This window comes from Haliotis cracherodii, unplaced genomic scaffold, assembly GCF_022045235.1.
Source record: "Haliotis cracherodii isolate W230 unplaced genomic scaffold, xgHalCrac1.p SCAF_22, whole genome shotgun sequence".
In the NCBI taxonomy this organism is placed as follows: Eukaryota; Metazoa; Mollusca; class Gastropoda; order Lepetellida; family Haliotidae; genus Haliotis; species Haliotis cracherodii.
Window position 1 is genome coordinate 13,279,415 of NW_027266278.1, and position 26,413 is coordinate 13,305,827.

Here is a 26,413-nt window from a genome sequence, read left to right on the forward strand (position 1 = left end):
CAGACAATCCAGTGATTGACATCATGGGATGCGATGACATGCATCAATCATGTCGGCGAGCCTGATCACCCAATCCCGTTAGTCTTCTCTTTCGACAAACAGTCGCTTTTTTACTACAAGCATGGGTTGCTGAACACCTATTCTACCCCGGGTCCCTCAAAGACCGTGGTTTCATGTGGTGGTTGATTAAAGCTACTACACTGCACGTATCCATGGTGATGGAGGAATGTGGTGGATACAAACCCATGAAGTGTTGGCGATGGATTGTGTTCAGCACAAATGTTTCTATGAACCCACATCAGGAATGACAATGCGTGGAACTCATGGCAACATTTCAAATTGCTTCCAACCATGCAGATAATCAACAGAAAATTGTCATCCCTTCAATCATGTATTCCTAGTCCCATGAAGACAGCTGTGGCATTATTTGTACAGTTATGAACTAGATATAATTATGATCACCTGTGGAAGAACCATGGACCCTTCTCCAGCCTGTTGTGTTTGACTGGTAGTTGTTGTACTGTCCCATTTAATGACACTGACTCCTCAGCAGTCATGCGTCCATGATAAAAGCAATAGTTTTGTTGGTGTATACAAACTTTTTGTAACCTTAATTTTTCCATCACATGTCAGCCATTTTTTTTTCCAGTTTGAAATGTTTGTGAAATGACTTGCTTTGTATCAGCATGAAGACTTGCATTGGATGCTTGTGGTTAGTTGAACACAGATCCTATGTGATCACTTGCACAGGTGCTATGTGATAACTTGCACAGGATCTATGTGATAACTTCCGCGTAACCTGTGTGATAACTTTCATAGAAGCTGTGGGATAACTCGCACATACCCCGTGCCACCTTCCCGAGGCAAGAGCGTCCACTAGCCATTTTATCAAAGTCTTGTTCCACTATGCCACATCAAGCCCACTCTCCTGTGCCTAATATGATTGGACTATAGAACATATGGATAGTCCAATCAGAGAACGTCTCTCAAAATCTACATCCACGACTGGTACACCTTCGTCTGAATGCTATTTTACCGCTGCGCCTGTCTTTGTTGACACAAATATGTCTTTTTCATCTTTTTACGCACACCCGCACATGCTCACACACACACACAACCTCTTTGATACAGGCTAGTGGACACGTTTGCCTTGGGAAGATGACCCTGTGCAATTACTTCACAAGACCTGCATGATTGGCTGAAAGACTTGTGTCCGTAGTCATGTTAAAAGTGTTTTAGAAACTTACTGTATTTGAGAGCCTGAAAATAACAATCAAATTTCCTAAAGTGCTTGCTAATCATGTAGTCGGACACTTGAATCATGTAACTGTTTTGGTAAAATGAAATATTGGGATATTTAAGAGGCTGTGATCCTTTATATCTTGGTAGGCATTTTGATCTTCGGAGCTCCTAATCTTGGGGGCACAGGTGGCCCAGTAGTCTAAGGCACCGCAATCCGCTGTGCAGAGTTGCGTCCCTAGAGCATGCCAGGAACCTTTTATCGTGGGTTTGAATCCTGGTTCACCTCAATTCTTTTTCATCAGCACCATACTCGTGCGTGTGGGTTTCACCACAGTGGTAAACGCCTAAGACCTGCCTCACTTTGGGCTTTCCTTCTACATGAAGCTGACACACGTGATAAAGCTGTAATACTGTTCAAAGTGGCATTAAACCCAACTCACTCACTGTTGAATTGAGGCTAATATTCTAGAACTACCTCTTGAAGTAGAAGGTATTAGAAAAATAGAAAGAAATCTTTGTGTGAAACACACTCTCTCTCAAACAAGGTATTTTAATTGTTTTGGTTTTACTACTGCAAAAAAACACCCGCTAGAGCATAAAACAAGAAAGTACCTAAATGTGTCTTCAGATAAATCTGGATTGTTGACACAAAATATTGAGATGATGAAAATATTATTAATGAATGTCCATTCATGTGGCGCCAACTCCACATCGATTATATGCTCATGGTGCATGATGGTAACAAAATTAATCAAGCCGAATAAAGAATTGAAGCATTTTCAATACCAGAGCGATTTCTGCTCCAAATGAATGTGAAAATGTTTTGTATACTGACTTAAGTGGTGACCGTATCACTCCATGTTCATCAACTTTATTTCATACAGAAAACAATGAGTATATATTTTTACATCTTTTGTTTCTGTAGAGGATTCTGTTGAATAAAATGATGAATTTCATGTCAACTTTGTGTTGTTGTGGACCCCAGACTGGAGGAGTTGGCACTTGGTCTGATTAACTTGGGAGTCAGCTGTCATTTGAAACGTCTATATGCTGGGATATTGTAACAAGTTGTGAGACCTAATTTGATTATTATATTTATCTTCCAAAACTGGTTCCCAAAGGAGATATCGCTTTTATAAATCACCGTTTTTCTTTTCTCACATATTTCAATTTAAGAATGATATTGGATGATAAATAAAATCTCACCCTTGTGTCTTTTGATATTGGGGGAGATTCTCTATATATGCAGGTTTTTTTCGTATGCAAATATTAAAAAAATATAAAAAATAACATCCACTACAAGTCCCATTGGATGCAAGAGAGTATTGATTTTGGCTTATATTTCTGTTCTGATAAGAATCCTTGTTCGAACAGTCCATGTAAGATTTTGATCACCTGGTCACAAAGCTCCAATCAAATAAGGACATCCATCTATCGTGAGCATAATGCATCAGACATATCATATTCGCCATGTTAAGCACCCTGCTCTAGCGCACACTGACCAACCTGTAAGCCATTTTTAAAAACACCCTCTACTATTGTCTTTTAAAACTGAAAATTTACAATAGTCCATATTTTCTTGTGTATTTGATTATTTTTAAGGGCAATATAGTTGCCAAATAACTTTTAGGCTTTGAATTTTATTTCTTGTTCCTACAGTGGTCACAAATGGAACTTTTACCTCACATACAGCTAATGTCATGTCCTAAAATCTGCCTGTCCCAAAACACATACTGTCTTCAACGTAATAAGCGCCCACGGCGATATTTGTTAATATATTGGCTAGTGAACAATCCCAATTAGCACCCCTTCCGATTGATCAATGTACAAAAGACTTATTTATTTGTGTATAATATGCACGCGTGTGTTATATGTCTCTTAATTAAGGCCAATTAAATCCTTGAAAAATATATCTGTCGTATATAAACATTTCAGGCTGTGAGCATAAACCACGAAATTCACAGTCTTTCAACTCTGTTTTTCTCCCCATCAAAAAGATATTCTAATAAGAGCCCCCTATTTCTAATTTTGAGAGTGCCCTGGGCACTATTTACGCCAAATACAGTATACATATATATATTTTCATAAATGACCAGTCCCTAAATATTTTTCAAATTTATATGATTTTTAATTGAAAAAAAACCCAGAACTGTTTTCAGAGAATGCCCTAAATCATGCTGGTCATGGCCTATAGCCTGTCTGAAGAATTTGCTGGAACTTATTTCAGCCTCTTACACTCACAAGTCCCAGCATTGTAAATCTCTGCACAAATGATCCCAGCAATGGCGTCTATATCACCTGATCATAGCATTCCACGTTGAATTTGGGCACAACAATCACAGAATCTGTGAAAAATGATACCAGAAAATGAATCAAAATTCATAAAAAAATGTTTATTTTGCTTCTAGAGCATACATATTTGCGTACAAGTTTCTGTCGTGACACAAATAGACATGCCATCAAAATATCATAGCAAAATGAATAATGATCAACATTATAAGGACGGGCATGTAAGTACACTTGTAACAAGTACACAAGGCAGGTTAATAAATAACTTACAAACTCTGCAATATTAGCATCATAGACAAATACAAGCCTAAATTATTGAAAGGCACAAAATAGTCCAGTATCACAACTTGCTGCAAACCTCTTGCTTCATATCTCAATCAAACATAAGATTATGCAGAGGTACAAGAGAAATTATGCAATCAAACCTAATGTGGCACTAAACTCCCATACGACATGTTTGTTTGGGAAAAAAATTTAAAATCCTGTTAATATAGCATTTTCTTCCTCATTAAACAACATGTTCATGTATGTGAATATCAAAATGTTCAATAAGAAACATTTAAAGCCAGACATTCCTTAACAAATATACCATACAGTTGAAGCCTTAATGAACTCTAGGCCTCAGAGGGCTAATATACAAGAAAATTCGAAACCTTATCTAAAACACAAAGTATATGTAGCCTAGCATGAGATATGAACCTATAGCCTATATGTAATACATACACATCGTCGTCAATACTTCACAGGTTCCTATACACTACGTTCCTACATCACTTGCAGTGTAATCGCTAATAACCAATAACTCAAGCCATGTTAATCTGACTGGATAAAACAAGAGGGAAACCAAGTGCTCAGGCTTATGTGCTTTCAGATCCCACAAACCAGGGTTCAAAATTTAGGGACGCTAAGAGTCTTAATTTATGATTTTGCGTCTATGATTCAATATAAAGATGACATTTTTTGCGTCTTGCTTTTTTCCGTTTCAAAATCGGTTGAGATATACCTAAATTCACTGTGATAACTTTCGATTTCGCGAAGATTTTCCTTGATTTGTTTACCTCTAGTTTAGAGTTACCTCCCCATTCCCCAATATTTCTTTTCCAACATGTGCCATAGACTGGTTCCGGATCTTCTGGTTTGTGCTGCTTCTCTCCCTTCCAATGGAGCCAGTTTGTATATAACATATAAACAGCCATCTACTGCTTCAATATCAGGAGACGGGGGGGGTTTGCACAGAGCTCCTGCACGGGGTAGGGATCATTTGAACTCCATGAGTTATACACAGTCTCATCCATCTTCCCGAGGCAAGGACGTTAACTGACCATAAAAGTCCAGTTTCCACCCTTGCCGAACTAGGCTGGAATTCCGGAGTTACGTTTTGGCTGGACAAACGAGTCTATGCAAAGTCTAATCAAATTCCTGTAACGAACTAGACATCTGGTTTATAAACGGATTTCAACATGCAGATTTCAGCTGACCTCAGGATTTGCAAAGCATGTGTACTGTCAACAGATATTTTGGAAATCTTTTCATTAGATTATTTACAGGCCGCTGTCATATAGCTGGAATATTGCTGAGTGCGACATTAAAGAACATACAAACATCATATCTTTAATCAAGGGGCTCAAGTGATATGACGCACTTCGCAAGGTAAGACCGATTTTATTACATTATAGATCTTGTTTATCAATCAGACAGTCTTGACTGGGTGCTGCATTTTGTTTGAAGAAAGTGCAACTGAAGTAGGTTGAATCTGATTGGTCAATAGGAGGGACATAGAAGGGACTTAACTCGTAATAGCCACTGGTGGAGCTACAAGTGGAAATTCCAGCCTAGTTTTTTAAGGGTGGAAACTGGACTATTATAATCAGTTAACGCCCTTGCCTCAGGAAGATGGGTCTCATTTCATTCGCGACAAAGCACGTATCCGTGACAGTTAAACCACATATCAGTGAGTGAGTGAGTTTGGTTTAACACCGCTTTTAACAGTATTCCAGTTATATCGCGGCGTGTCAGCTTAATGTGGAAGGAAAGCCCGAAGTGATGCAGGTCTCAGACGTTTACCACTTCGGTGAAATACACGAGCACAGGTATGGTGCTGACAAACCTAGAAACATAATCGGGGCGAACCGGGATTCGAACCCGCAATCATAGGTTTCTGGCATGCCCAAGGGACGCAACTCTGCAAAGCGAATCGCGGCGCCGTAGACGACTGGGCCACCTGTGCCCCCACACTACAGATCAGCTGTCCATAGTCACAAGTAGGAACGTAGTGTGTGCAACCCATGAAGTATTGATAACGATCCCGCTGTTGAAAAGACGATCCAAAACAAAGCAGTTGGAGACGATGCCTTATCACAGACAAACATTAAACCGCCCTGTCAATATATAACCCTAATGATCTGACAGCACTCGTGGGACTTCCCGTGATGGTGTTTGTGCTAGTGCTCAGTATCCTTTTTTAAACGCTAACACACCGATGATGGTCATGATTTCAGTCAATCCCGGGAATGCGCTGCAGAATCCAAAGATGTACCAGTACCAGTCGCAAGGCCAGGCGTCAAACAGGAAGTAGGACAATGCCACAGCAGCTCCGCAGTGAGCACACGTTGCTGAGACTCCGTCAAGGAATCATAAAACGCCAATGGTAATTTGCAAAAATAGACACAAACAATAACATCAGCATCATAGACAAAAAAAAGCCTAAAATATTGAAAGGTACAAAAATGACCAGTATCACAACTTGCTTCAAACGTCTTGCTTCAAAAATCAAGCAAATATAAGATTATGCAGAGGTACAAGAGAAATTATGCAAGCAAACCTAATGTGGCACTAAACGTCAATATTGTGACGTGTTTGTTGGGGAAAAATAAAAAATCCTGTTAATTTAGAATTTTCTTCCTCACTTGTTCACATGTTCATGTATGTGAATATCAAAATGTTCAATAAGACGCATTTAAAGCCAGACATTCTTTAAGAAATACATCATACAAATGATGTCTAGTATCTAGTCTTACACTGTATAAGATTATTTTTTTTACTTACTTTCCTAAGCCCAGCTAGATAGAACATTAAAAGAATTTATTTACTGATGAAAAATTGTCAATGTTAGTCAAGTTAGTGTTGATGTAAAGGTGAAAATGTTGGTCCATTACCTGAGGTGAGGTGAGGTGAAATTGGGTTTAACGTCACGTCCAAGATTATTGCACTTATATAGCGACGTGCATGCATGTGTGTGTGTGCGAGTGTGTTTGTGTGGCTGCTTGTACTAGTCCAGACTGATGCCGATTTATAGTGCTAGCTCACTGAGATACCATGCCGCAGTTTAACATGAATACCCCACTCAGACACAGTATACTGACTCCAAGCCGACCAGTCCTTGTTTTATCCCCTTAATGCCGAGTGCCAGACAGGGTAACAACAAGTACCATCGTCAAGTTTAACGTCTTTTGGTATGACGCGTCTCCATTACCTGAAGGTTACACAGCCAGCAAGGTAACTGGGGCGGCAGACGTGACAACAACTACACCAACACAAAGGATACACAGTAAACTCTGGAACGGCATGAACATCGTGATTCCTCCAATAAAACCAACCAGTTCCACGAAGAACAACCCGAGAGTGACAGACAAGCCAATGATCAACCTGTCAAACACAACAGTAAACATGAACAAGAATATATAAAAAACAACAATGTATTAAAATGATCAATACTCTGCAAACAGGGCTCGATTTTTGCTATAAAAAACATTCACCAGTGCAACCTATTATAGAAAAGTGCAACATAATATTTATGTCTAAAATTCAAATTATGTCTGAGTAAACCTTACTTTCCAAATAATGATCTTTGAACACACAAACAACCTTTCAGCTTTATGTACTGTAGTGTTGCTTCTTAATAATGACGAACAGACTTGGGATGGTCCAGATAATGTTTAATGTATTAAACATGGATGGTCAATCGTCATATTACATGCCCAAGATGCATAGCAGTAGGGAGTGGTTATTGACATCCGTTCTAGGGAGCATACATTATTATGGAAAAAACGGAGGCAGATAAATGAATAAGACATGTACCATACAACATCACTAATCTTACATCTTAATACGTGTAATTTGTCATGTTTCCTTGGGCTTGACATCATCAAACTGTGGGTACTTCAAGATTATGTACACGTCCCTATTATGTTTTACAGCAATCTGTCATTAATGTAAGTAATGTTATGTTTACAAACAAGTGATGACTGTCATGATGCCAAATACTTCTCCCCCAGCTTAATTATTTTCTTTGTTTGTCTGACTTACTGTTATATTTTAAGTATAATGTATTTTGTATGGTAAGAATGTAAGAGGAAATTTGGGTGCTTTTCTGTTAGTTTGCAATTTTGAACCAATCTGACTAAACAAACAAATGAAAATTCATCTTGGAAATAGTACATCAGACGTAAATCTTTTCAATAATATGGCTTTCCAAACATACTCAATGATATACACAAAAATATAAATATCACAACTTTTGGGGTCAGTGGGGAAATGTCAAGATTCGCTGAATTGGTTGATGCATGTCATCGTATCCCAATTGCGCTTCCGTCTAGTGGTAGAGTGTCTGCCCAGAGAGCAGAAGGTCTGGGGTTCAATCACCAGCAGCGTCATACCAAAAGACATTAAAAGATGGTACTCCTTGTTACCCTGCCTGGCCTTCGATATTAAGGGGCTAAAACAAGGACTGGGCAGCTCAGAGGGGTATTCATGTTAAACTGGCATGGCATCTTAGTGTGCTAGCACTATAAAATCGGCATTACTCCAGACTAGTACGAGCAGCCACACACGCATGCCTGCATGTTGCTATATAAGTGCAATAATCCTGAACGCTATGTTAAACTCCATTTCACCTCACCCAATTAGGTACATCGATTCTCATGTCAATCACTGGATAATCTGGTCCAGACACGACTATTTACAGACCGCCGTCACATAGCTGGAATATTGCTGAGTGTGGTGTTAACACAACAAAAATACAAATTCATTTCAATGTAATTTTTGTTCAATATGCGTATCCATAAAACGAGTAAGCAAACAAAACCTTCAATCTCATTAAAATCAGATCTTAGTTCTCGCTACTGCTAAACAAAGATCTGAGGACATCCCATTGCGGGTCATGTCAGAACAACCTTCATCTGACCAATCAGAGCATCGGTTATCAGATTGTGAAAGTGACAGTTGGAATGTCATTTTTGATCTTGCAACCTCAAAAAAAACACACACAGGGTATTCCGAACGACAGCTATGGTCTTTATGTCTGTATTTATACAATCTAAACCATCTATTCCCCATTCAAGAATGTTCTTTTGTTCAGTTTTTTATTTTTTAATCGAGCATATGTCAAAACATGTTTCGAAGCGTAGTCGCCAGTTTGAAACTCATGCCGTAAAGTTTGATTTAGCTGCCTGCTGATTGACTATTGTAGACTTCTTGTGAGTCTTTCTATTGCTTGGTCAAAGTTCGCGAAAGGTCTGTCTGATGTGAGTGAGTGAGTTGGGTTTAAAGCCGCTTTTCACATTAATCCAGTTATATCACGGTGTGTCAGCATAATGTGAGAGGAAAGCCCAAAGTGATGCAGGTCTCAGACGTTTACCACTTCGGTGAAACCCACTAGCACGGGTATGGTGCTGACAAACCTAGAAACATAATCGGGGCGAACTGGGATTTGAACCCACAATTATAGGTTTCTGACGTGCCCAAGAGACGCAACTCTGCACAGCGAATTGCGACGTCTTAGACGACTGGGCCTACCGTGACCCGTAATGGGATGTCCTCAGATCTTTGTTTAGTGGTAGCAAGAACTAAGATCTGATGTCATTGAGATTGACAAAACCTTGGGAGATCAGTTGGGTACACTAATTTCTAAAACAACTGGGAGAAGTTACTGAGGTAATATACTCACTGTGTGTCCTTGAGATCATATTGTGCTTGTGTGTAGGATTCAGGTAGACACATTTTGATATTTTCATCCTGTATAAAACATTCATGAAAACAATAGATCAAACATGCTCAAAAATGATTATATGGTACTTTGTAGTTAAAAATGTTAATCCAAACATTCTGTCCCATGTAAAACTGTCTGCATGAACAGAATGTCTGGACTATCTCACTGGGAATTGTTCACATTAGCGTGATTTGAGTTAAATGCTTGCCAGTTCATAAATATAACTCACAATAAGTTGCCTTGCCATGAGATCACATGCTTTGTTGAGTTTATGCTGAATAACATGTTATTTTGCAATTCTTGTCAAAGATCTTGTATTAAACTGTTTAACTGTATCATACTTGGGAACACTGCAGTTAATGGGTGCATCCATATAGCACTATGCTTCACTGTTCTTGCTGCCACTGCCCAACCCTACCCTTGACACTTCACTCATGCACTCTGTGACCATTAGCATGAGTAGCATGATACAGTCATCAAAATTCTGAATGACGACAGAATATTCCGGCAGGAGTAAGTACATACTTCACATGAAGTAAATGTTGACAGGCCGAATGGGTGCACTCTGAAGTTGGCAACTTTGATGACATCACACCTGTTGTTCAATGTTGTTATAACGCAACAAATCTTTGTCAGTGCTGTTCAAAAATGGTGCCCTCGACGATAGGTGACAGAACCGTAAGATTGGGACTAATTTACAAGATTACACATAACTAATTAAAATCAGAAAAAGTGCAACAATCCATCATACTTACTCTTGACCAAAATATGACAATGACAATGATCAGATGAGCAACAAGCGTTAGGAAACGTGCAGGAACCAGACCAGACACCCTCATGATGGAAATTGTAGTAGGATTTCAAAGCATAGAGTTTTATGTGTTCAGCATGAATAAAACAGTATGTCGGACACAAGCAGGAATGCTGATGAAATATAAAGGGTTCAGCTGTAACAAATTGCTGAGTAGATATCCAACAGTCTTAGTTCGGCATCAAAGTGAAATCTTCCCTGATATCATCCAACTGAAAGCTTCCCTGGCAACACGTTCAATATTGGACGAAATGCCAACACAAACTTCTATAAAAACGTTTCTTTGAAATAAATCATATATATCTGTACAAAAAAAACGTAAAAATGTAAAAGTGTTGATCAGATTTCGCATTCAGCCATCAGCATTTTGAAGTGTACAAACAAGTAAAGGTGTCTGAGCATGCACGCAAAAATTGGCGGCCATTACTGTTGTCTTCTCGTTTAACGAGAGTCTACGAGAAGCACTTGCGTTTCCGTTTGCTCATGCGCAGATCGACAGCCACGTATTCTGATCCAACTCTGCAAGTTACAAGTAGATTATTTTGACAGAAGCATGGTAAGATAAGATTATACAGTTGTATAAAACCCTAGTTGACTGATTGATTAGTATTTTTACTAACTGAAGTAACGCGATGGTAAGTACTGTTGATGACTGTCTACTAAATCAGCTGTTAATGAAGCGCCGGTAGTTTGTGTACAGTCAAGGAAATAACAGTAACGTGGTAATTTTGCCTAGCTCTAAGGCATTAAGATGTGTCATTCAGATCGTGTACATCAACAATTTGCACAAAATAGTTCATTGCTATGTCCCACATGATTTTTATTCCAGGGTACATGGTGTATAGGGTAAAATATAGCATTCATCATACATTTACCAGGTAAACACATGGTAAATGAATCATGTATGGTGGAACTTGATCGTTTGTGTACATTTTAATACTCCCTACCAAAGGTGACATAGTTATCCCAAACTGTGTGACACACTGTCGTAATACATCACGATAATGTTATATGCATGTATCATATGTGTGTTGTAGTGACAAATCCCAACCAGTCATGCCCATTGCTCTCATCACATCTGTCAATCCACATGATGAGATAAATTTCAGTTCAATAATGAGCTATGAAAAGTTATGGCGTGCAATATTGTATCTCGAGTTCCTGTAAATAAATACACTATGTACATATTAAGAGCCCAATCTTGAAATAGAAGATGCAAGGCTAGATGTGGAGCACATTGTGGAGTTCGCAGCAAGATTGTGAGGCTTGTTGGTTATTGATATTATTATGTGCAGTAAATTAGGAACAATGTAGTTAGAAATTCAGTCAGTGCCAAGTTCTTACATTAGTCTGGCCACAGCTCTCATCATGCTCGTAGCAGAGTAGTTAATTTTGTCATAGTGCCCTTTCTACCAGGATAGCTATCAGTTTCAGCTGCAACTGACTATGATGGTACCACAGGATAATTTCAGGATATTCACTAGTGGCTTCCAATGGAAAATTTCCCCTGATCAATAGCATGAATAATAGACCCAAAAGAAATTTATACCACCAAGGTACTAACCCCTATTTTATTTATTGCATTCGAAATCTGAGGCTGTTCAGTTAAGTTTGCAGGTATGTGTCCGTCCTTCTGACGCAATGATATGATGTTGGAGATTTAACAAGCGCTTCTGGGCCTGCTATTTTGCACTTCCTTAGGCAGGGGAGTTAGCTGATAATTTAAAGTCCAGTTTCCCCCTTTGCCGAAATAGGCTGGAATTTCCAGATTCGATCATAGCATCACCAGTGACTATCCCTTCCCATGGGTCCTATGTCCCTCCTATTTACAAGTCAGAAACAAGATGGCGACTCCCAGTCAAGTCTATCTTATCAATAATCAAGATCTATATTGTAATAAAACAGGTCTTACCCCTCAAAGTGCATCAGTGAGTTAGTTAAAGTCCTTGCCTCGGGAAGATGGTATGTGTTGCAAGGAACATCATTTTGTGCTTCTTCTTTATGGATAGCCAGAACAATGTTGAACGTTAACAGATCATGCATCCTTACCCCATTACATTTCAGCCTTTACGACTTGACATCAAGCGGAAGTTGTCTGCCCGATCTGACCGGGTGAAATGTGTGGACCTTCACCCCTCAGAGCAGTGGATGTTAGCTAGCTTATACAATGGAAACGTTCATGTGTGGAACTATGAATCACAGGTATGTGTTACTTTCATACAGAAAAATAAGTGCTGTCCATACAGCCAGGACATAGTAATGAGGTGTAATAGTTAAATAATAGCAGAATATTATCTAGACCTATTCAGAAGCCAAAATCTTCAGCAAATGTCTGTAAATTATCCCATTTATAACTTTCCAAATACATGTTTACATTATGTATTCATCATGTATATAGAGAAACGCATGTGGCCCAGCTGTCTCAGGAGTCACAATTTGCAGAAACAAATGATTGTCAGTTTGAATCCTGGTTCACCCCGATTATGTTTCTAGGTTTGTAAGTACAGTACCTGTACTTTCTCCAAAGTGGTCAACGTCTAGACCTTACATCTCTTTGGGCTTTCCTCCCACATCAAGCTGTCATGCTGCGATAAAACTAGAATACTGTTCGAAGTGGCGTTAAAACCATCTCACTCACTCATGTATACAGTTATCTGAAATGAGAAAATTTGGCCCTGTGGATACCGATGGATATTTGGCACTCTGACTAATGAGAAAACTGTTTCTTTCAGCAACTTATCAAATCATTTGAAGTATGTGATCTGCCGGTCAGGACAGCCAGGTTTGTGGCCAGGAAAAACTGGGTGATCACAGGTTCAGTAAGTATCAATACCATCATGACTGTCACTCAGTTGATAATATAGCATTGGTTCAGCATGACCATTACTTGTAAATACTATAGGGATACCATGTATAAACTATCAGGGATGTGAAATCTCAGTGGAAACGTGGAAAATCACGTTTTTTAAAACAGTAGTCCTCGCAAAAAATCATCTTCCTTGTAAAAATATAATCAAAGATTTTTTTTTAAAAAAACACTCCGAAAAATATGACCGGACAACCGTCGTGGATTGACTTTTCCTCTTTTTCGGGAAAACCTGGTCACATCCCAGAACTATTATACATGTTGAAGATACACTGCTCAAACTAAATTAGAGTTGGCTTATTCAGTGGTTGAAATTAACATGTTTAGTCCACTAGTCCTTGTAATGATTACACAACAAAACCCTTAAAAATATCAAATTTCTACTGAACTATTGGGCAGTTTGGACTACAGGACTAGTGCCATTTCTAATGCTGCTCTTTGGGACATAAATCATATTGCAATACATCACCATACTGGGAGCTGTATTGCGATACTTATAGCAATATATATTGGGGCCCAAATTATATATCTTTGTACTGTTCAACTGGTACTTCTTCATTCAATTGGGCGGTCGGGTAGCCTAGTGGTTAAAGCTTTCGCTTGTCACGCCGAAGACCCGGGTTCGATTCCCGACATGGATACAATATGTGAAGCCCATTTCTGGTGTCCCCCACCGTGATATTGCTGGAATATTGCTAAAAGCGGCGTAAAACCATACTCACTCACCTCATTCTATACTCCAGAATTAGATTGCGAGATGGGTAGTATGGATAAACCAGACTACCTACAATGTCATCAATGGTTTAGATAGGAACCCTGTCCATCCAAAGGCCTCAAGATTGCAGATATAATGTATACAATTATATATTAATTGTTCTGTCACTGTATTGGAAAATATTAATATACAGGAGTTGTATTACTAAACATGTATTGCTGTTGGTCATATTGAAATATACAGGTATACCAGTACAATTTAAAGGGAGATAACTGAATACCTGTGATCAATGAATTCTGAAATTCCTTTGGTCCTGAAAGTTTGCGGAGATTCCAGCCAGGATAACATGGTTTTACTGTACACTTTAATCAATGGAACTAGAATTTGTCCAAAGTTTACAGGAATGCCATCGAGCATGCATTGGTTCATCTTCAAATGTATGTTATTTCCTCTAGGATGACATGCACATCCGTGTATTCAACTACAACACGCTGGAGAGAGTGCACCAGTTTGAAGCCCACTCCGACTACCTCCGTGCTATAGCAGTCCATCCCACACAGCCCTACATCCTCACCAGCAGTGGTCAGTATGCATGTGTATCTCGGGCATTAATTCCCGTAACCATTGTTAGCTGATATATGATGATAAGTTATTATATCCCGCTCCAAGTGGAAGGGAGATATAGGAATGGATGCTGTTCTTTGGTCACGTTTCATTTCCGGTGCAGAACTCAAAAGCCATCTTAACCAAACTTGGCATATCGATAGGTCAAGTGGTGAACTGGTGCCTTTTGATAGTTTGTGATTTTTGAAAACTTTTTTTTTTTTGAGTTCCTATGGCAAAATGGCGGTAGTATTGATGGGGGATATGAGTATTTCATGCTTGTTGTTCATATGTGTTGCACCTCACAGGGAAAATAAACAAAAAATTATCAAATTGACCAGCAATAGTATATCATCTTCCCAAGGCAAGGGAGTTAACTGACAATAAACCCGTTCCAACTAGGCTATAATTATTATTCTGAGCAAGAGCAAGGGATTTACAGCATTCAATCAATGCTTGCGTAACTGACATCAATGCTTGTCGTAAGAGTCGACTTGTGTGATTGGGTGGTCAGGCTCGCTATTTTGGTTGATGTATGTATCCCATGATGTCTCTCACCAGATTGTCTCTGGTCCAGACACGATTATATACAGACCACCTTCATATACATGATATAGCTGGATAGTGCTGAGATTGGCGTTAAACATTTTATGTGGAGAATGGTTTGACACAGGCCTAGTGGTAGTTTATCTTATCCAGAGACAGGGCAGTCGGGTAGCCTAGTGGTTAAAGCATCTGCTCGTCACGCAAAATACCCAGGTTCGATTCCCGACATGGGTACAATGTGTTAAGCCCATTTCTGGTGTCCTCCGCCGTGATATTGCTGGAATATTGCTAAAAGCGGCGTAAAACCATACTCACTCAGTCACTTATCCAGAGACTTGTTGACATAGTTAATGACAACTGTGTACATCACTACTACTGATTCCCTGACATGTATTTGAGTGACCATGCTCTGGCTTCAGATGACATGTTGATCAAGCTGTGGGACTGGGACAAGAAGTGGGTGTGTACTCAGGTGTTCGAGGGACACACCCATTACGTCATGCAGATTGTCATCAACCCTAAAGACAACAACCAGTTTGCCAGTGCCTCCCTCGACAGAACAGTCAAGGTGGGTAGGAAGATAAATTCAAACTAACACACAGCTTCTTGTATTTCATTAGATTTACCTGTGTTTGGCAATATATATCCTGCTAATTCTATATCAATATTAGGATGATTGCGAGATTGCTTGATTTTAACCTTGACCAGCTTAGGGATGTATCTTGACCAGCTGAGAGGCTGTTTTTTTCTGCAACAATCATGTCCAATGTCAGTAAAAAACCTAAATGGTAATTAAGAATTTTCCAGTTCATGTTATTTACTAATTTGATATCTTGGTAGAGGTGACTTGTGTTTCACTGATGGCAGGACTTATTTAGGGACAGAGGCTTTACTGCCTTCTGTTTACATTATCATATAGAACATGTAGAATGCAATGTCATAATACCTAAAAAATTAGTTATTTTTTACCCCAGTTTGTATGACAAAGGCATAATTTGTAATTGACCATTAAAGATCCGGGGTAGAATAGGTCTTCAGCAACCCTTGCTTGCCGTAAAAAGCGACTGTGCTTGTCCCGAGAGGCGACTAACAGGATCGGGTGGTCAGGCTCACTGACTTGGTTGATGCATGTCATTGTATCCCAATTTCATGGATCGATGCTCATGATGTCAATCACTGGATTGTCTGGTTCAGACTTGATTATTTGCAGACCAAGTCATATAGCTGGAGTGAGGCGTTAAACAAGAAACGAAAAAACAAACAATTTATTTTGTAATCGTAGATCAATCCCTGCTGTTTCATCACTTAGTAGTAAATCCAAGACCTTTGTGTCAGGCTGGGGTGGGTGTGTCCCAGATGAAAACCTTGACACAGCAGGTTCACGGTAGTGACCTGGTCAGTGAGTGCCTAGTCCTAGTGACCAAGTAAATGTTTAGTGCCCATGTAGTGGAGGTGTGTCAGCTGACTGCTGTGTTTAATGATGATCTAGTCCTAGTGACAAGTAAATGTTTAGTGCAGATATATGGAGCTGTGTCAGCTGACTCCTATTTAAATGATGATCTAGTCCTATTGACCAAGTAAATGTTTAGTGACCAAGTAAATGTATAGTGTCGATGTAGTGGAGGTGTGTCAGCTGACTCCTGTGTTTATGGTGATCTAGTCCAAGTGACCAAGTAAATGTTTAGTGCAGATGTAGTGGAGGTGTGTCAGCTGACTCCTGTGTTTATGGTGATCTAGTCCAAGTGACCAAGTTAATGTTTAGTGTCGATGTAGTGGAGGTGTGTCAGCTGACTCCTGTGTTTAAGATGATCTAGTCCTAGTGACAAGTAAATGTTTAGTGCAGATGTAGTGGAGGTGTGTCAGCTGACTCCTGTGTTTATGGTGATCTAGTCCTAGTGACCAAGTAAATGTATAGTGCAGATGTAGTGGAGGTGTGTCAGCTGACTCCTGTGTTTAAGATGATCTAGTCCTAGTGACAAGTAAATGTTTAGTGCAGATGTAGTGGAGGTGTGTCAGCTGACTCCTGTGTTTATGATGATCTAGTCCTAGTGACCAAGTAAATGTATAGTGCAGATGTAGTGGAGGTGTGTCAGCTGACTCCTGTGTTTAATACTGTTTATGGTGATCTAGTCGTAGTGACCAAGTAAATGTTTAGTGCAGATGTAGTGGAGGTGTGTCAGCTGACTCCTGTGTTTATGATTACCTAGTCCTAGTGACCAAGTAAATGTTTAGTGCTGATGTAGTGGAGCCGTGTCAGCTGACTCCTGTGTTTATGATGATCTAGTCCTAGTGACCAAGTAAATGTTTAGTGACCAAGTAAATGTTTAGTGCAGATGTAGTGGAGGTGTGTCAGCTGACTCCTGTGTTTATGATGATCTAGTCCTAGTGACCAAGTAAATGTTTAGTGCTGATGTAGTGGAGGTGTGTCAGCTGACTCCTGTGTTTATGGTGATCTAGTCCTAGTGACGAAGTAAATGTATAGTGCAGATGTAGTGGAGGTGTGTCAGCTGACTCCTGTGTTTATGGTGATCTAGTCCTAGTGACCAAGTAAATGTTTAATGCAGATGTAGTGGAGGTGTGTCAGCTGACTCCTGTGTTTATGATGATCTAGTCCTAGTGACAAGTAAATGTTTAGTGCCGTTGTAGTGGAGCCGTGTCAGCTGACTCCTGTGTTTATGATGATCTGTATCTGTTTCAGGTGTGGCAGCTCGGTTCCTCCACCCCCAACTTTACCCTGGAGGGCCACGAGAAGGGGGTCAACTGTCTTGACTACTACACAGGGGGAGATAAGCCATACCTTATCTCTGGAGCTGACGACAGACTTGTGAAGATCTGGGACTACCAGGTACTTACCTTCACTCTTGGACATAAGCCATTAGTCCAAAATTAAGTCTAGTCAAATGGTGCGAAATGAATTTCTGAGCATCAAATACTCAATAACACCCACAGGTATGAGTTTGTTGAATTTCAGACTTAAATTTTTATTTTTATGATTATTATGATTATGGATGACCCTACAGGTTTTGAGACTTATATAATAAACATCAGGTCATATTTAAATCTATTCCTCCTCATCTTCAGAACAAGACATGTGTGCAGACATTAGAAGGCCACGCACAGAACATCTCCGCTGTGTCCTTCCACCCCGAGCTGCCCATCATACTGACTGGCTCAGAAGATGGTGAGTTACCTCCCTTGACCACTACTACCTCAACTCTGTGTTCTATAACTTCTCCAATAAATGTGTATTAATTTAAATGAATAGCAGTGTCCAAAGCTCACTCTTACTTGTACATATTTTTAACATTGTGTGTTCCTTATCCTTTGTATGATTTATACTACTCAAAAGAAGTTAAAGGACATGACAGATAAACTATAGTCATATGAAGGAATCGGCTGTTCTTTGACTCCTTTAGGTGATATACATAAGTCATGATATCAATGGTTTGTGTGAATGCATATTTCAGGTACTGTGAGAATCTGGCATGCCAACACTTACCGCCTGGAGAGCACCCTCAACTACGGACTTGAGAGGGTGTGGACAATCAGTTGTCAAAAGGGTTCCAACAACGTTGCCCTGGGATACGATGAAGGAAGCATCATCATTAAGGTGAGAATGGGTATTATTTCTGAAGTTTTTCACAGCCTCCATGTTCTAGAGATTCTGCCTAGAGACCCGGTCAGTGGTTTCAGCCCTCTCATGTCCTACCTAAAGACGTGAAAAGATGTTACTTGATGTTACCCTGTCTAGTGTTCAGCATTAAGGGGCTAAAACAAGGACTCGTCAGTTTGAAGTCAGTTTACTTTGTCTGAGTTGGATATTCATTTTAAACTGTGGCATGGTATCACTGTGGGCAAGCACTATTGAACTGGCAATTAGTCCAGACTAGTGTAAACAGCTACACATGCACACCCATGTGCATCAATGTGACTATATACTTGCAATGATCTGGAAACCAGCATTTAGACCCATTTTACCTTACCTCTGAAATGTTTGTGGAGGAAGGTCGCAGTCTAGTGTTACAGTCAGCCCCACCATGCTCATAGGACATTCACAATGATAAGGGAACACAGCTGGCCATTCCGCCCAGAGTGTGGGGTGGGGGTGTGAGTGTGGGGTCGGGGTTTTGGTGTGAGTATGGGAAGGGGTTGTGAGTGTGGGGTCATGTTGGTTGTAAGTGTTTGAAAGGGATGGGGGTGGGTGAGTTTGGGGTGGGGGTGGGGGTGTGAGTGTGGCTGAGGCTGTGAGTGTCAGATGAGTGTGGAATGGGGGTAGGAGTGTGGGGTGAGGGTGTGATTGTCGGGTGAGGCTGTGAGTGTCAGATGGGGGTGTGAGTGTGGGATGGTGGTATGGGTTTGGTGTGGGGGTACTACCTGCTCATGTGTATGTCCTTAATCTAACAGCTTGATGTTGTGTTGTAGCTGGGACGTGAAGAGCCAGCGATGTCCATGGATGCTAGCGGGAAGATCATCTGGGCCAAGCACGCAGAGGTCCAACAAGCCAACATCAAGGCCATGTCTGACCAGGACATCCATGACGGAGAGCGGCTCCCCCTGGCGGTGAAGGACATGGGTAGCTGTGAAATCTACCCCCAGACCATCCAACACAACCCTAATGGAAGGTGAGAGGGAAGGGGGATCTTGTTGGAGGACGTTGACCATGAGGTGTCATCCATAACAAAACATAGAAAATCCCATCATTTGATATCAAATATATCAACGCATGTTGACATTTTGTTGGTTTGTTGTTTAACGCCGCACTCAGGTATATTCCAACTATAATCGAGTCAGGACTGGACAATCCAGTGATTGACATCATGAGCATCGATCCATGCAATTTTGAGCCTGACCACCCGATCCCTAGCTTCTCGTACAACGAGCCTAATCTGCACCGGACCTATTCTAACCCAGAATCCCACAGGGATGATTGCGTGTGATTCAATCACTGCTTTGTCTTGTCCACACACGATTATATTTACACGGCCCTCATCTTACGGCAGGAATATTGCTAAATGGAACATTTAGTGGCAAATAAGCAATCGAAACCATTGCAATTCCATAGTCAGAATTGTGGTTTTGAATAAATTGAAAAATGATTGAAATGACAAAAATGACTGGCATTGTATGTTTGGTTCTTGTCCATCCTCTATATCTCCAAGAGGCTCACGTTTCGGGAATCCTATTCTAACCCGTTTCCATTCCTATGGTCCTCGCGATCTCAAATTTCCCCCTCCCCCTGTTACAGACCCATCAAATGTTGAGATAAGGAAATAGGTAGGTGAGGACTTGCCACCGCCAGTTTTAGTAGCGTGTCAGGTTTTCAATCTTGACTTTCTCGCAAACTCTTGGGACTCAATGGGACTGATATCACCAACCCAACATTGCAGCTGGTTAGTAACATGCGTTCTGATTGGTCCATTAGGCTGAGTAGTGTAGCCAGTGAGATTGGCTGATGAACATCAAGGGCAGGTAGTTTGAGATCGTGAGAACCACGGGAATGGATCCTGGGTTTGTCGTAGGATTAACGAAATGCCAGCTCTGGCGATATAGAGGATGGTTCTTATCCATCAGCGAGATGATTTTTTTCAGCGATTCCAGTGTTGCTTGTAGTTTTATTTCTTCACTCAGTGAGCGCACAAATCATTTCTTGATTTCAGGCCATCTTGCATGCTGTAATTTCTATTAATATAATTAATCTTTCAGTGAAGCTATTGATGGCGCTACTCCAGAGGATGAACCTGGTTCTGGATAGGCCCCTGACACATATTGTTACCATGGTTACCTTATCAACATGATGGGACGTTACTACATGTGCATGTACTGACCTATGCTAAACACGTGTAAAATCGTAGTGTTGATCTGTGGAGATGACCGCACTATATGTTTGTTTTCAGTCTATGAGAGGCTTCAGTTTTCACATATGAGTTAATCAGACTCGCGATCTCTTTGTATGACCGATCTTCACAAATCAGTATTTATTTTATAAATTTCATCATCGTGATCATCAAATTGTAAATAAAGTGCAAGTGATTGGCTATCCATGTTTATGTTTTCAATAGCCCACAAACATGACAAACAGACGACTGTTTCCTGATTGGCTGATAATACAATGGGCTTGTCATGTTTTGCACTAAATGAAAGATGTCAGTGATTTTGTGTTACTTTCTACAGTTTTTAGTATTAAAGATTAAATAAGTAGTCTGTGTAGTTACTATTTTTGGTATATTTATATATGAGACTTCAATATTTTTCTGTGTAACCATGGAAACATTTACAATGTGCACACCATTTTTTACGTGTTTTACCTCCATAAACGCCAAAAATATTTAAGCATCGGAACACTAATTGCTTAGAATTTGACACTTATTATGATTATCAGCGGGATATTTTTTACAATTAAACTGAATTGATAAACATGGGATTACTCTGTCCTGTGCATTATATTGAGACAGTGTGACAATGAGAGCAGTGTATTATGCCCTCTGTAGAAATCTGAAACACATGTGTAAGGTGTGTATCTCACCTGAAATTCTGTAATGAGTTGCTTCCCTTTGCAGCACCCGTATCTGCTGATTGTTGATGATAGAAGTATCCTGTATAATACTCTTAGTTCTTATTAACATGTGTACCGGTTCAGTGTGGATCATCGTCACGCAGAAGACCCGGGTTCGATTCTCGACATGGGTACAATGTGTGAAGCCCATTTCTGGTGTCCCCCGCCGTGATATTGCTGGAATATTGCTAAAAGCGGCGTAAAACCATACTCACTCAGTGTGGACCATGTTGAATCACTAAAGGTTACACAGGAAGGCCTATTCATGAATTTATTCTCCAAGTTATCTCTAGTCAATAAATTGTTTTCTGTCATGTGTTTTGTTCAATTTGAAAGGAATCTGTTCATGAGATGTTTGCAAGATATATTTCATTGTTGGCTGCACACACTTAGGTAATCTAGACTCCATGATGGAGAATAGGTCGTCAGTAGCCAATCCCTGGCATAAGCAACCCTTGAAGATCCGGGTCAGAATTGGCCTTCAGCATCCATGGTTATCGTAAGAGGTGACTAACAGGAGCGGATGGTCAGACTGGCTGACTAGGTTGATCATTTGTTGATGCATGTCATCGCATCCCAATTGCTAGGATATCGATGCTCATGATGTCAATCACTGGATTGTGTCGTCCATACTCAATTATTTACAGACCACTGCCATATAGCAGAAATAAACAAACTAATGTGAACATAAGTGAACAATACCAGACCACAAAGTTATCCAATCTGGTCCCCTAGTTGAGAGGGTGCCGAAGTGTTCATGCCTAGGGTTTGTGGATCACTGCTCATACTATTTGCCACTGGTTGTATATAAGCTGCTGTGATAGTCACCTTCTGTTCAATAGCAGAATGCATATGTTTGTTTGTTGTTTAAAACCCGATCAACACTTTTCCAGATCAGTAAATACTCAAACATAAATAAATAAACACAAGCATCGATCCATGCAATTGGGTTTCGAAGACATGTAATCATCCAAGTCAGCAAGTCTGACCACCCAATCTGTTAAGTAGCCGTGGCACAGGAGGCCAAGTCGTCTAAGGCCAGCGCCGCGATTCGTTGTGCAGAGTTGCGTCCCCTGGGCACGCCAGAAACCTATGGTTGTGGGTTCAAATCCCCGTTCGGCCCGATTATGTTTCTAGGTTTGTCAGCACCATACCCGTGCTCGTGGGTTTCACCGAAGTGGTAAACGTCTGAAACCAGCATCATTTCGGGCTTTCCTCCCACTTTAAGCTGGCACGCCATAAATGATGATATAGCTGGAATACTGTTAAAAGCGGCGTTTAACCTAACTCACCCACTCCCATTTAGTGACCTCTTTAAGCATTGGTTGCTATGGACCTATGCCCCTACCCGTAGTCTCTATGTGTTGGCAATATGAAACACCAAAGTATAAGAAGTAACTATAGTCGGGCATGTCGTATGTTGTGATAATACATGTACTCCAATCTCATTAAAATTAGATCTTTGTTCTTCTGCAGACATTCTATTAAAGGTCATGTCAGAACGACCTTCTTTTCAACCAATCAGGTTGATCATTTCTTGATGCATGTCATCGCATCCCAATTGCTAGGATATCGATGCTCATGATGTCAATCACTGGATTGTCTCGTCCATACTCAATTATTTACAGACCTCTATGTGTACATGTACTCCAATCTCATTAAAATTAGATCTTTGTTCTTCTGCAGACATTCTATTAAAGGTCATGTCAGAACGGACCTTCTTTTCAACCAATCAGAGCATCACTTACCAGATAGTAAAACTGACAAGTCAGAATGTGTTTTCGTATCATGCAAGCTTGATATGGTTTATACCGCATATTCTGATTGACAGTTACAGGGTGTACAACACATCTTGCCTCAATGGTAACAACATTTCAAAAGGAAGAGAATTTGCATTGCCTGTGGACAGTACTGCCCTACAATCTTTGCCATCTGCTTGACATTCCAGAATTGTCTGTTCAGTTTTAAAAACTTCAGAAGGGAAGTACATGTATAGAATGGAGGTTTGCCAGTTTGAAACTAGTGCCGTATTACTCAAGAAAGCTTCCTTCTGATTGGCCAATGTCGACTTCAAAGTTCGCGATCTGTAATGGGATGTCCTCCGATCTTCGTTTAGCAGTAGCGAGAACTAAGATCTGATTTTAATGAGATTGATAATACCTGGACCCATTCGTCGGCATAGTTTCGTTTTGGCATTGGAATCGAAATCCTTAATGCTATAAATAGTCATTCACATCAAATTATTATTCATGAGATATTTTCAAGATGATGATGCAGAGTATAACGGATCTTGATCCATAGTTGTTGTTGGTTTGTTTTTTAACGCCACACTCAGCAATATTCCAGCTATATGACGGCGGTCTGTAAATAATCGAGTCTGGACCAGACAATCCAGTGATTAATATCATGAGCATCGATCCACGCAATTGGGATCGATGACATGCATCAACAAAGTCAGTAAGTCTGACCACCCGATCCCGTTAGTCGTCTTTTACGACAAGCAGAGTCACCTTTTACGGCAAGCATGGGTTGCTGAAGACCTATTCTACCCCGGATCTTCACTTGTCTGTGATTATAGAGGATCTCTGACAATAATCTCAGTTAAAGAATGACAAACATTTTCGCAAGAAATTTATGAACAGCAGACGCAGATCTTCAGAGAGACTAGTAGTCGAGTAAATTATTGTTGATATCACTATGGACCCGTGAAGATCTGGGGTGGAATAGGTCTTCGGCATCCCATGCTTGCTTTAAGGCGAACATGCTTGACTTAAAAGGGGACTATGCTTGTCGTAAGAGACGACTAACAGGATCAGGTGGTCAGGCTCGGAGACTTGGTTGATGTATGTCATCGTATCGCAATTGCTAGGATCGTTGCTCATAATATCCATCACTGTCGATTATTTACATACTGCTGCCATAAAGCAGTAATATTGACGAGTGCGGCATTAAACAACAAACAGACAATGTAAATACAAGGGGCAGTACGGTAGCCTAGTGGTTAAAATGTTTGGTCATCATGCCAGAGCCTTGGGTTTGATTCTCCACTTGGGTATACAGTGTGATGCCATTTCATGATGTCTGGTATCCTCTCTGTGTTGTTGTACCGATGTGACTTTAAACTTTAACTCACTCACTCACTCAGTGTTGTTGCTGGAATATAAGAGGCCTACAACCATTCACAATCAACAATTCCAAATAGGGCTGACAGGAGATCTACATTTCATTGATGAATCATTGTTTGTAAAGTATCCGTAAAAACAAATTGCAACTTAATCCCTTCAATCCTCAGTTTAGTTGTGATTTGGTAGTGAATATTTATGTCAGTGGTTCTACCTTGGGAATATAAGGGAAACGACCCAATCTACCGCTATTCTATTCTGTGGGGACACAGGTGGCTAGTCTCACATGGTGGCCCATCAGTCTGCCAGAAACTTATGGTCATGGTTAAAATTCTATATTTGCCCAAATTATATTTTCCATGATTATGCAATCGTCGCTCCAATAAATTTTAGTTAGTTTATTCCTGAAAAAAACTGGAAAATGTCTCAGGTCTTTACCCCCACAACAAATTGTACATTAGACACGAGACCAAATCTGGTCCTGCAATGGTGTGTTTATGCAATTCAACCTGTACATCTACACACAAACTGTGTCAAATCACTCTATATGTTTACGTTTGTGGTCATGATCTTTATTCTACATTTGGGGGCACGGGTGGCCCAGTCGTCTAAGGCGCCGCGATTCGCTGTGCAGAGTTGCGTCCCTTGGGCACGCCAGAAACCTATGATTGTGGGTTCGAATCCCGGTTCGCCCCGATTTTGTTTCTAGGTTTGTCAGCATCATACCCGTGCTCGTGGGTTTCACCGAAGTGGTAAACGTCCGAGACCTGCATCACTTCGGGCTTTCCTCCCACATTAAGCTGACACGCCGCGATATAACTGGAATACTGTTAAAAGCGGCGTAAAACCCAACTCACTCACTCACTCATTTTTCTACATTTCAGGTACCGTATTCAACGTAATAAGTGCCCACAGTGCTCTCAAAATTAGAAATAGGGGGCTCTTATTAGAATATTATTTTGGTGAATAAAAAACAGAGTTAAAAGATAAATTGGTTTATGCTGACAGCCTGAAATGTTTATATACGCCAAATATATTTTTCCAGAATTTAATTGCCCATAATGAAGGGTGCATATTACACATGAGTGCGTATTATACACGATTAAATAAGTATTGTGTGCATTGATCAATCGGAAAGGGAGCTAATTGGGAATGTTCACGAGCCAATATATTAGCAAATATCGCTGTGGGCGCTTATTAGAGCGGGGCGCTTATTACGTCGAATACAGTATATGATTGACTCAAGGTTTTCTCTACATCTTTGCTCTATGATTGACTCTTATTTGTCACTACAGCTTTAGCTTCATGATTGACAAACCGCCTCCGTGGTCTAGTGGTAGAGTGTCCGCCCGAAGAGCGGAAGGTCCGGGGTTTGATCCCCGTCCGCGTCATACCAAAAGACATTAAAAGGTGGTGCTTGTTGTTACCCTGTCTGGCGCTCGGCATTAAGGGGCTAAAACAAGGACTGATCGGCTCAGAGTCAGTATACTGTGTCTGAGTGAGGTATTCATGTTAAACTGCGGCATGGTATCCCAGTGTACTAGCACTATAAATCAGCATCACATCTTTCTCTACATTTTAGATGTAGGATTGACTCACATTTTTCTCTGCATTTTAGATGTAGGATTGACTCACATCTTTCTCTACATTTCAGATGTAGGGTTGACTCACAACTTTCTC

The 26,413-nt window shown here is 40.4% G+C and overlaps 2 protein-coding genes across 3 annotated transcripts in view; one reads left to right on the forward strand and one right to left on the reverse strand.

The window, feature by feature from the left end:
* Positions 1-4,726: 4,726 nt before the first annotated feature.
* On the reverse strand, positions 4,727-10,761 carry LOC139471211 (transmembrane protein 107-like). The gene is made up of 4 exons (XM_071253497.1): positions 10,273-10,761; positions 9,476-9,543; positions 7,076-7,176; positions 4,727-6,143 (listed from the first exon to the last, which is right to left on the reverse strand). Exons 1-4 carry the CDS (start codon positions 10,354-10,356, stop codon positions 5,980-5,982), a joined length of 417 nt encoding a protein of 138 aa, XP_071109598.1. The 5' UTR covers positions 10,357-10,761; the 3' UTR covers positions 4,727-5,979.
* A 48-nt stretch (positions 10,762-10,809) lies between these two features.
* LOC139471165 (coatomer subunit beta'-like) overlaps positions 10,810-26,413 on the forward strand; it is a 31,419-nt gene continuing 15,815 nt past the window's right edge. For both annotated transcript variants that reach the window (XM_071253441.1, XM_071253442.1), the window contains exons 1-9: positions 10,810-10,884; positions 12,393-12,530; positions 13,061-13,147; positions 14,365-14,491; positions 15,478-15,626; positions 17,757-17,903; positions 18,140-18,239; positions 18,526-18,668; positions 19,481-19,680. In XM_071253441.1, coding sequence (XP_071109542.1) covers positions 10,882-10,884; positions 12,393-12,530; positions 13,061-13,147; positions 14,365-14,491; positions 15,478-15,626; positions 17,757-17,903; positions 18,140-18,239; positions 18,526-18,668; positions 19,481-19,680 — 1,094 coding nt within the window. In that variant the 5' untranslated portion in view covers positions 10,810-10,881. The remainder of the gene's footprint in view (positions 10,885-12,392; positions 12,531-13,060; positions 13,148-14,364; positions 14,492-15,477; positions 15,627-17,756; positions 17,904-18,139; positions 18,240-18,525; positions 18,669-19,480; positions 19,681-26,413) is intronic.

What these genes read in the sequence shown, in the direction of transcription:
- LOC139471211 (XM_071253497.1), bottom strand. Translation starts at nt 10,356, where the DNA reads ATGAGGGTGTCTGGTCTGGTTCCTGCACGTTTCCTAACGCTTGTTGCT. An exon ending in TTGTCATATTTTGGTCAAGA is followed by an intron (nt 9,544 to 10,272) that starts GTAAGTATGATG and finishes TGTTTTATACAG; the next exon opens with GATGAAAATATCAAAATGTG. An exon ending in TATGATCTCAAGGACACACA is followed by an intron (nt 7,177 to 9,475) that starts GTGAGTATATTA and finishes TGTGTTTGACAG; the next exon opens with GTTGATCATTGGCTTGTCTG.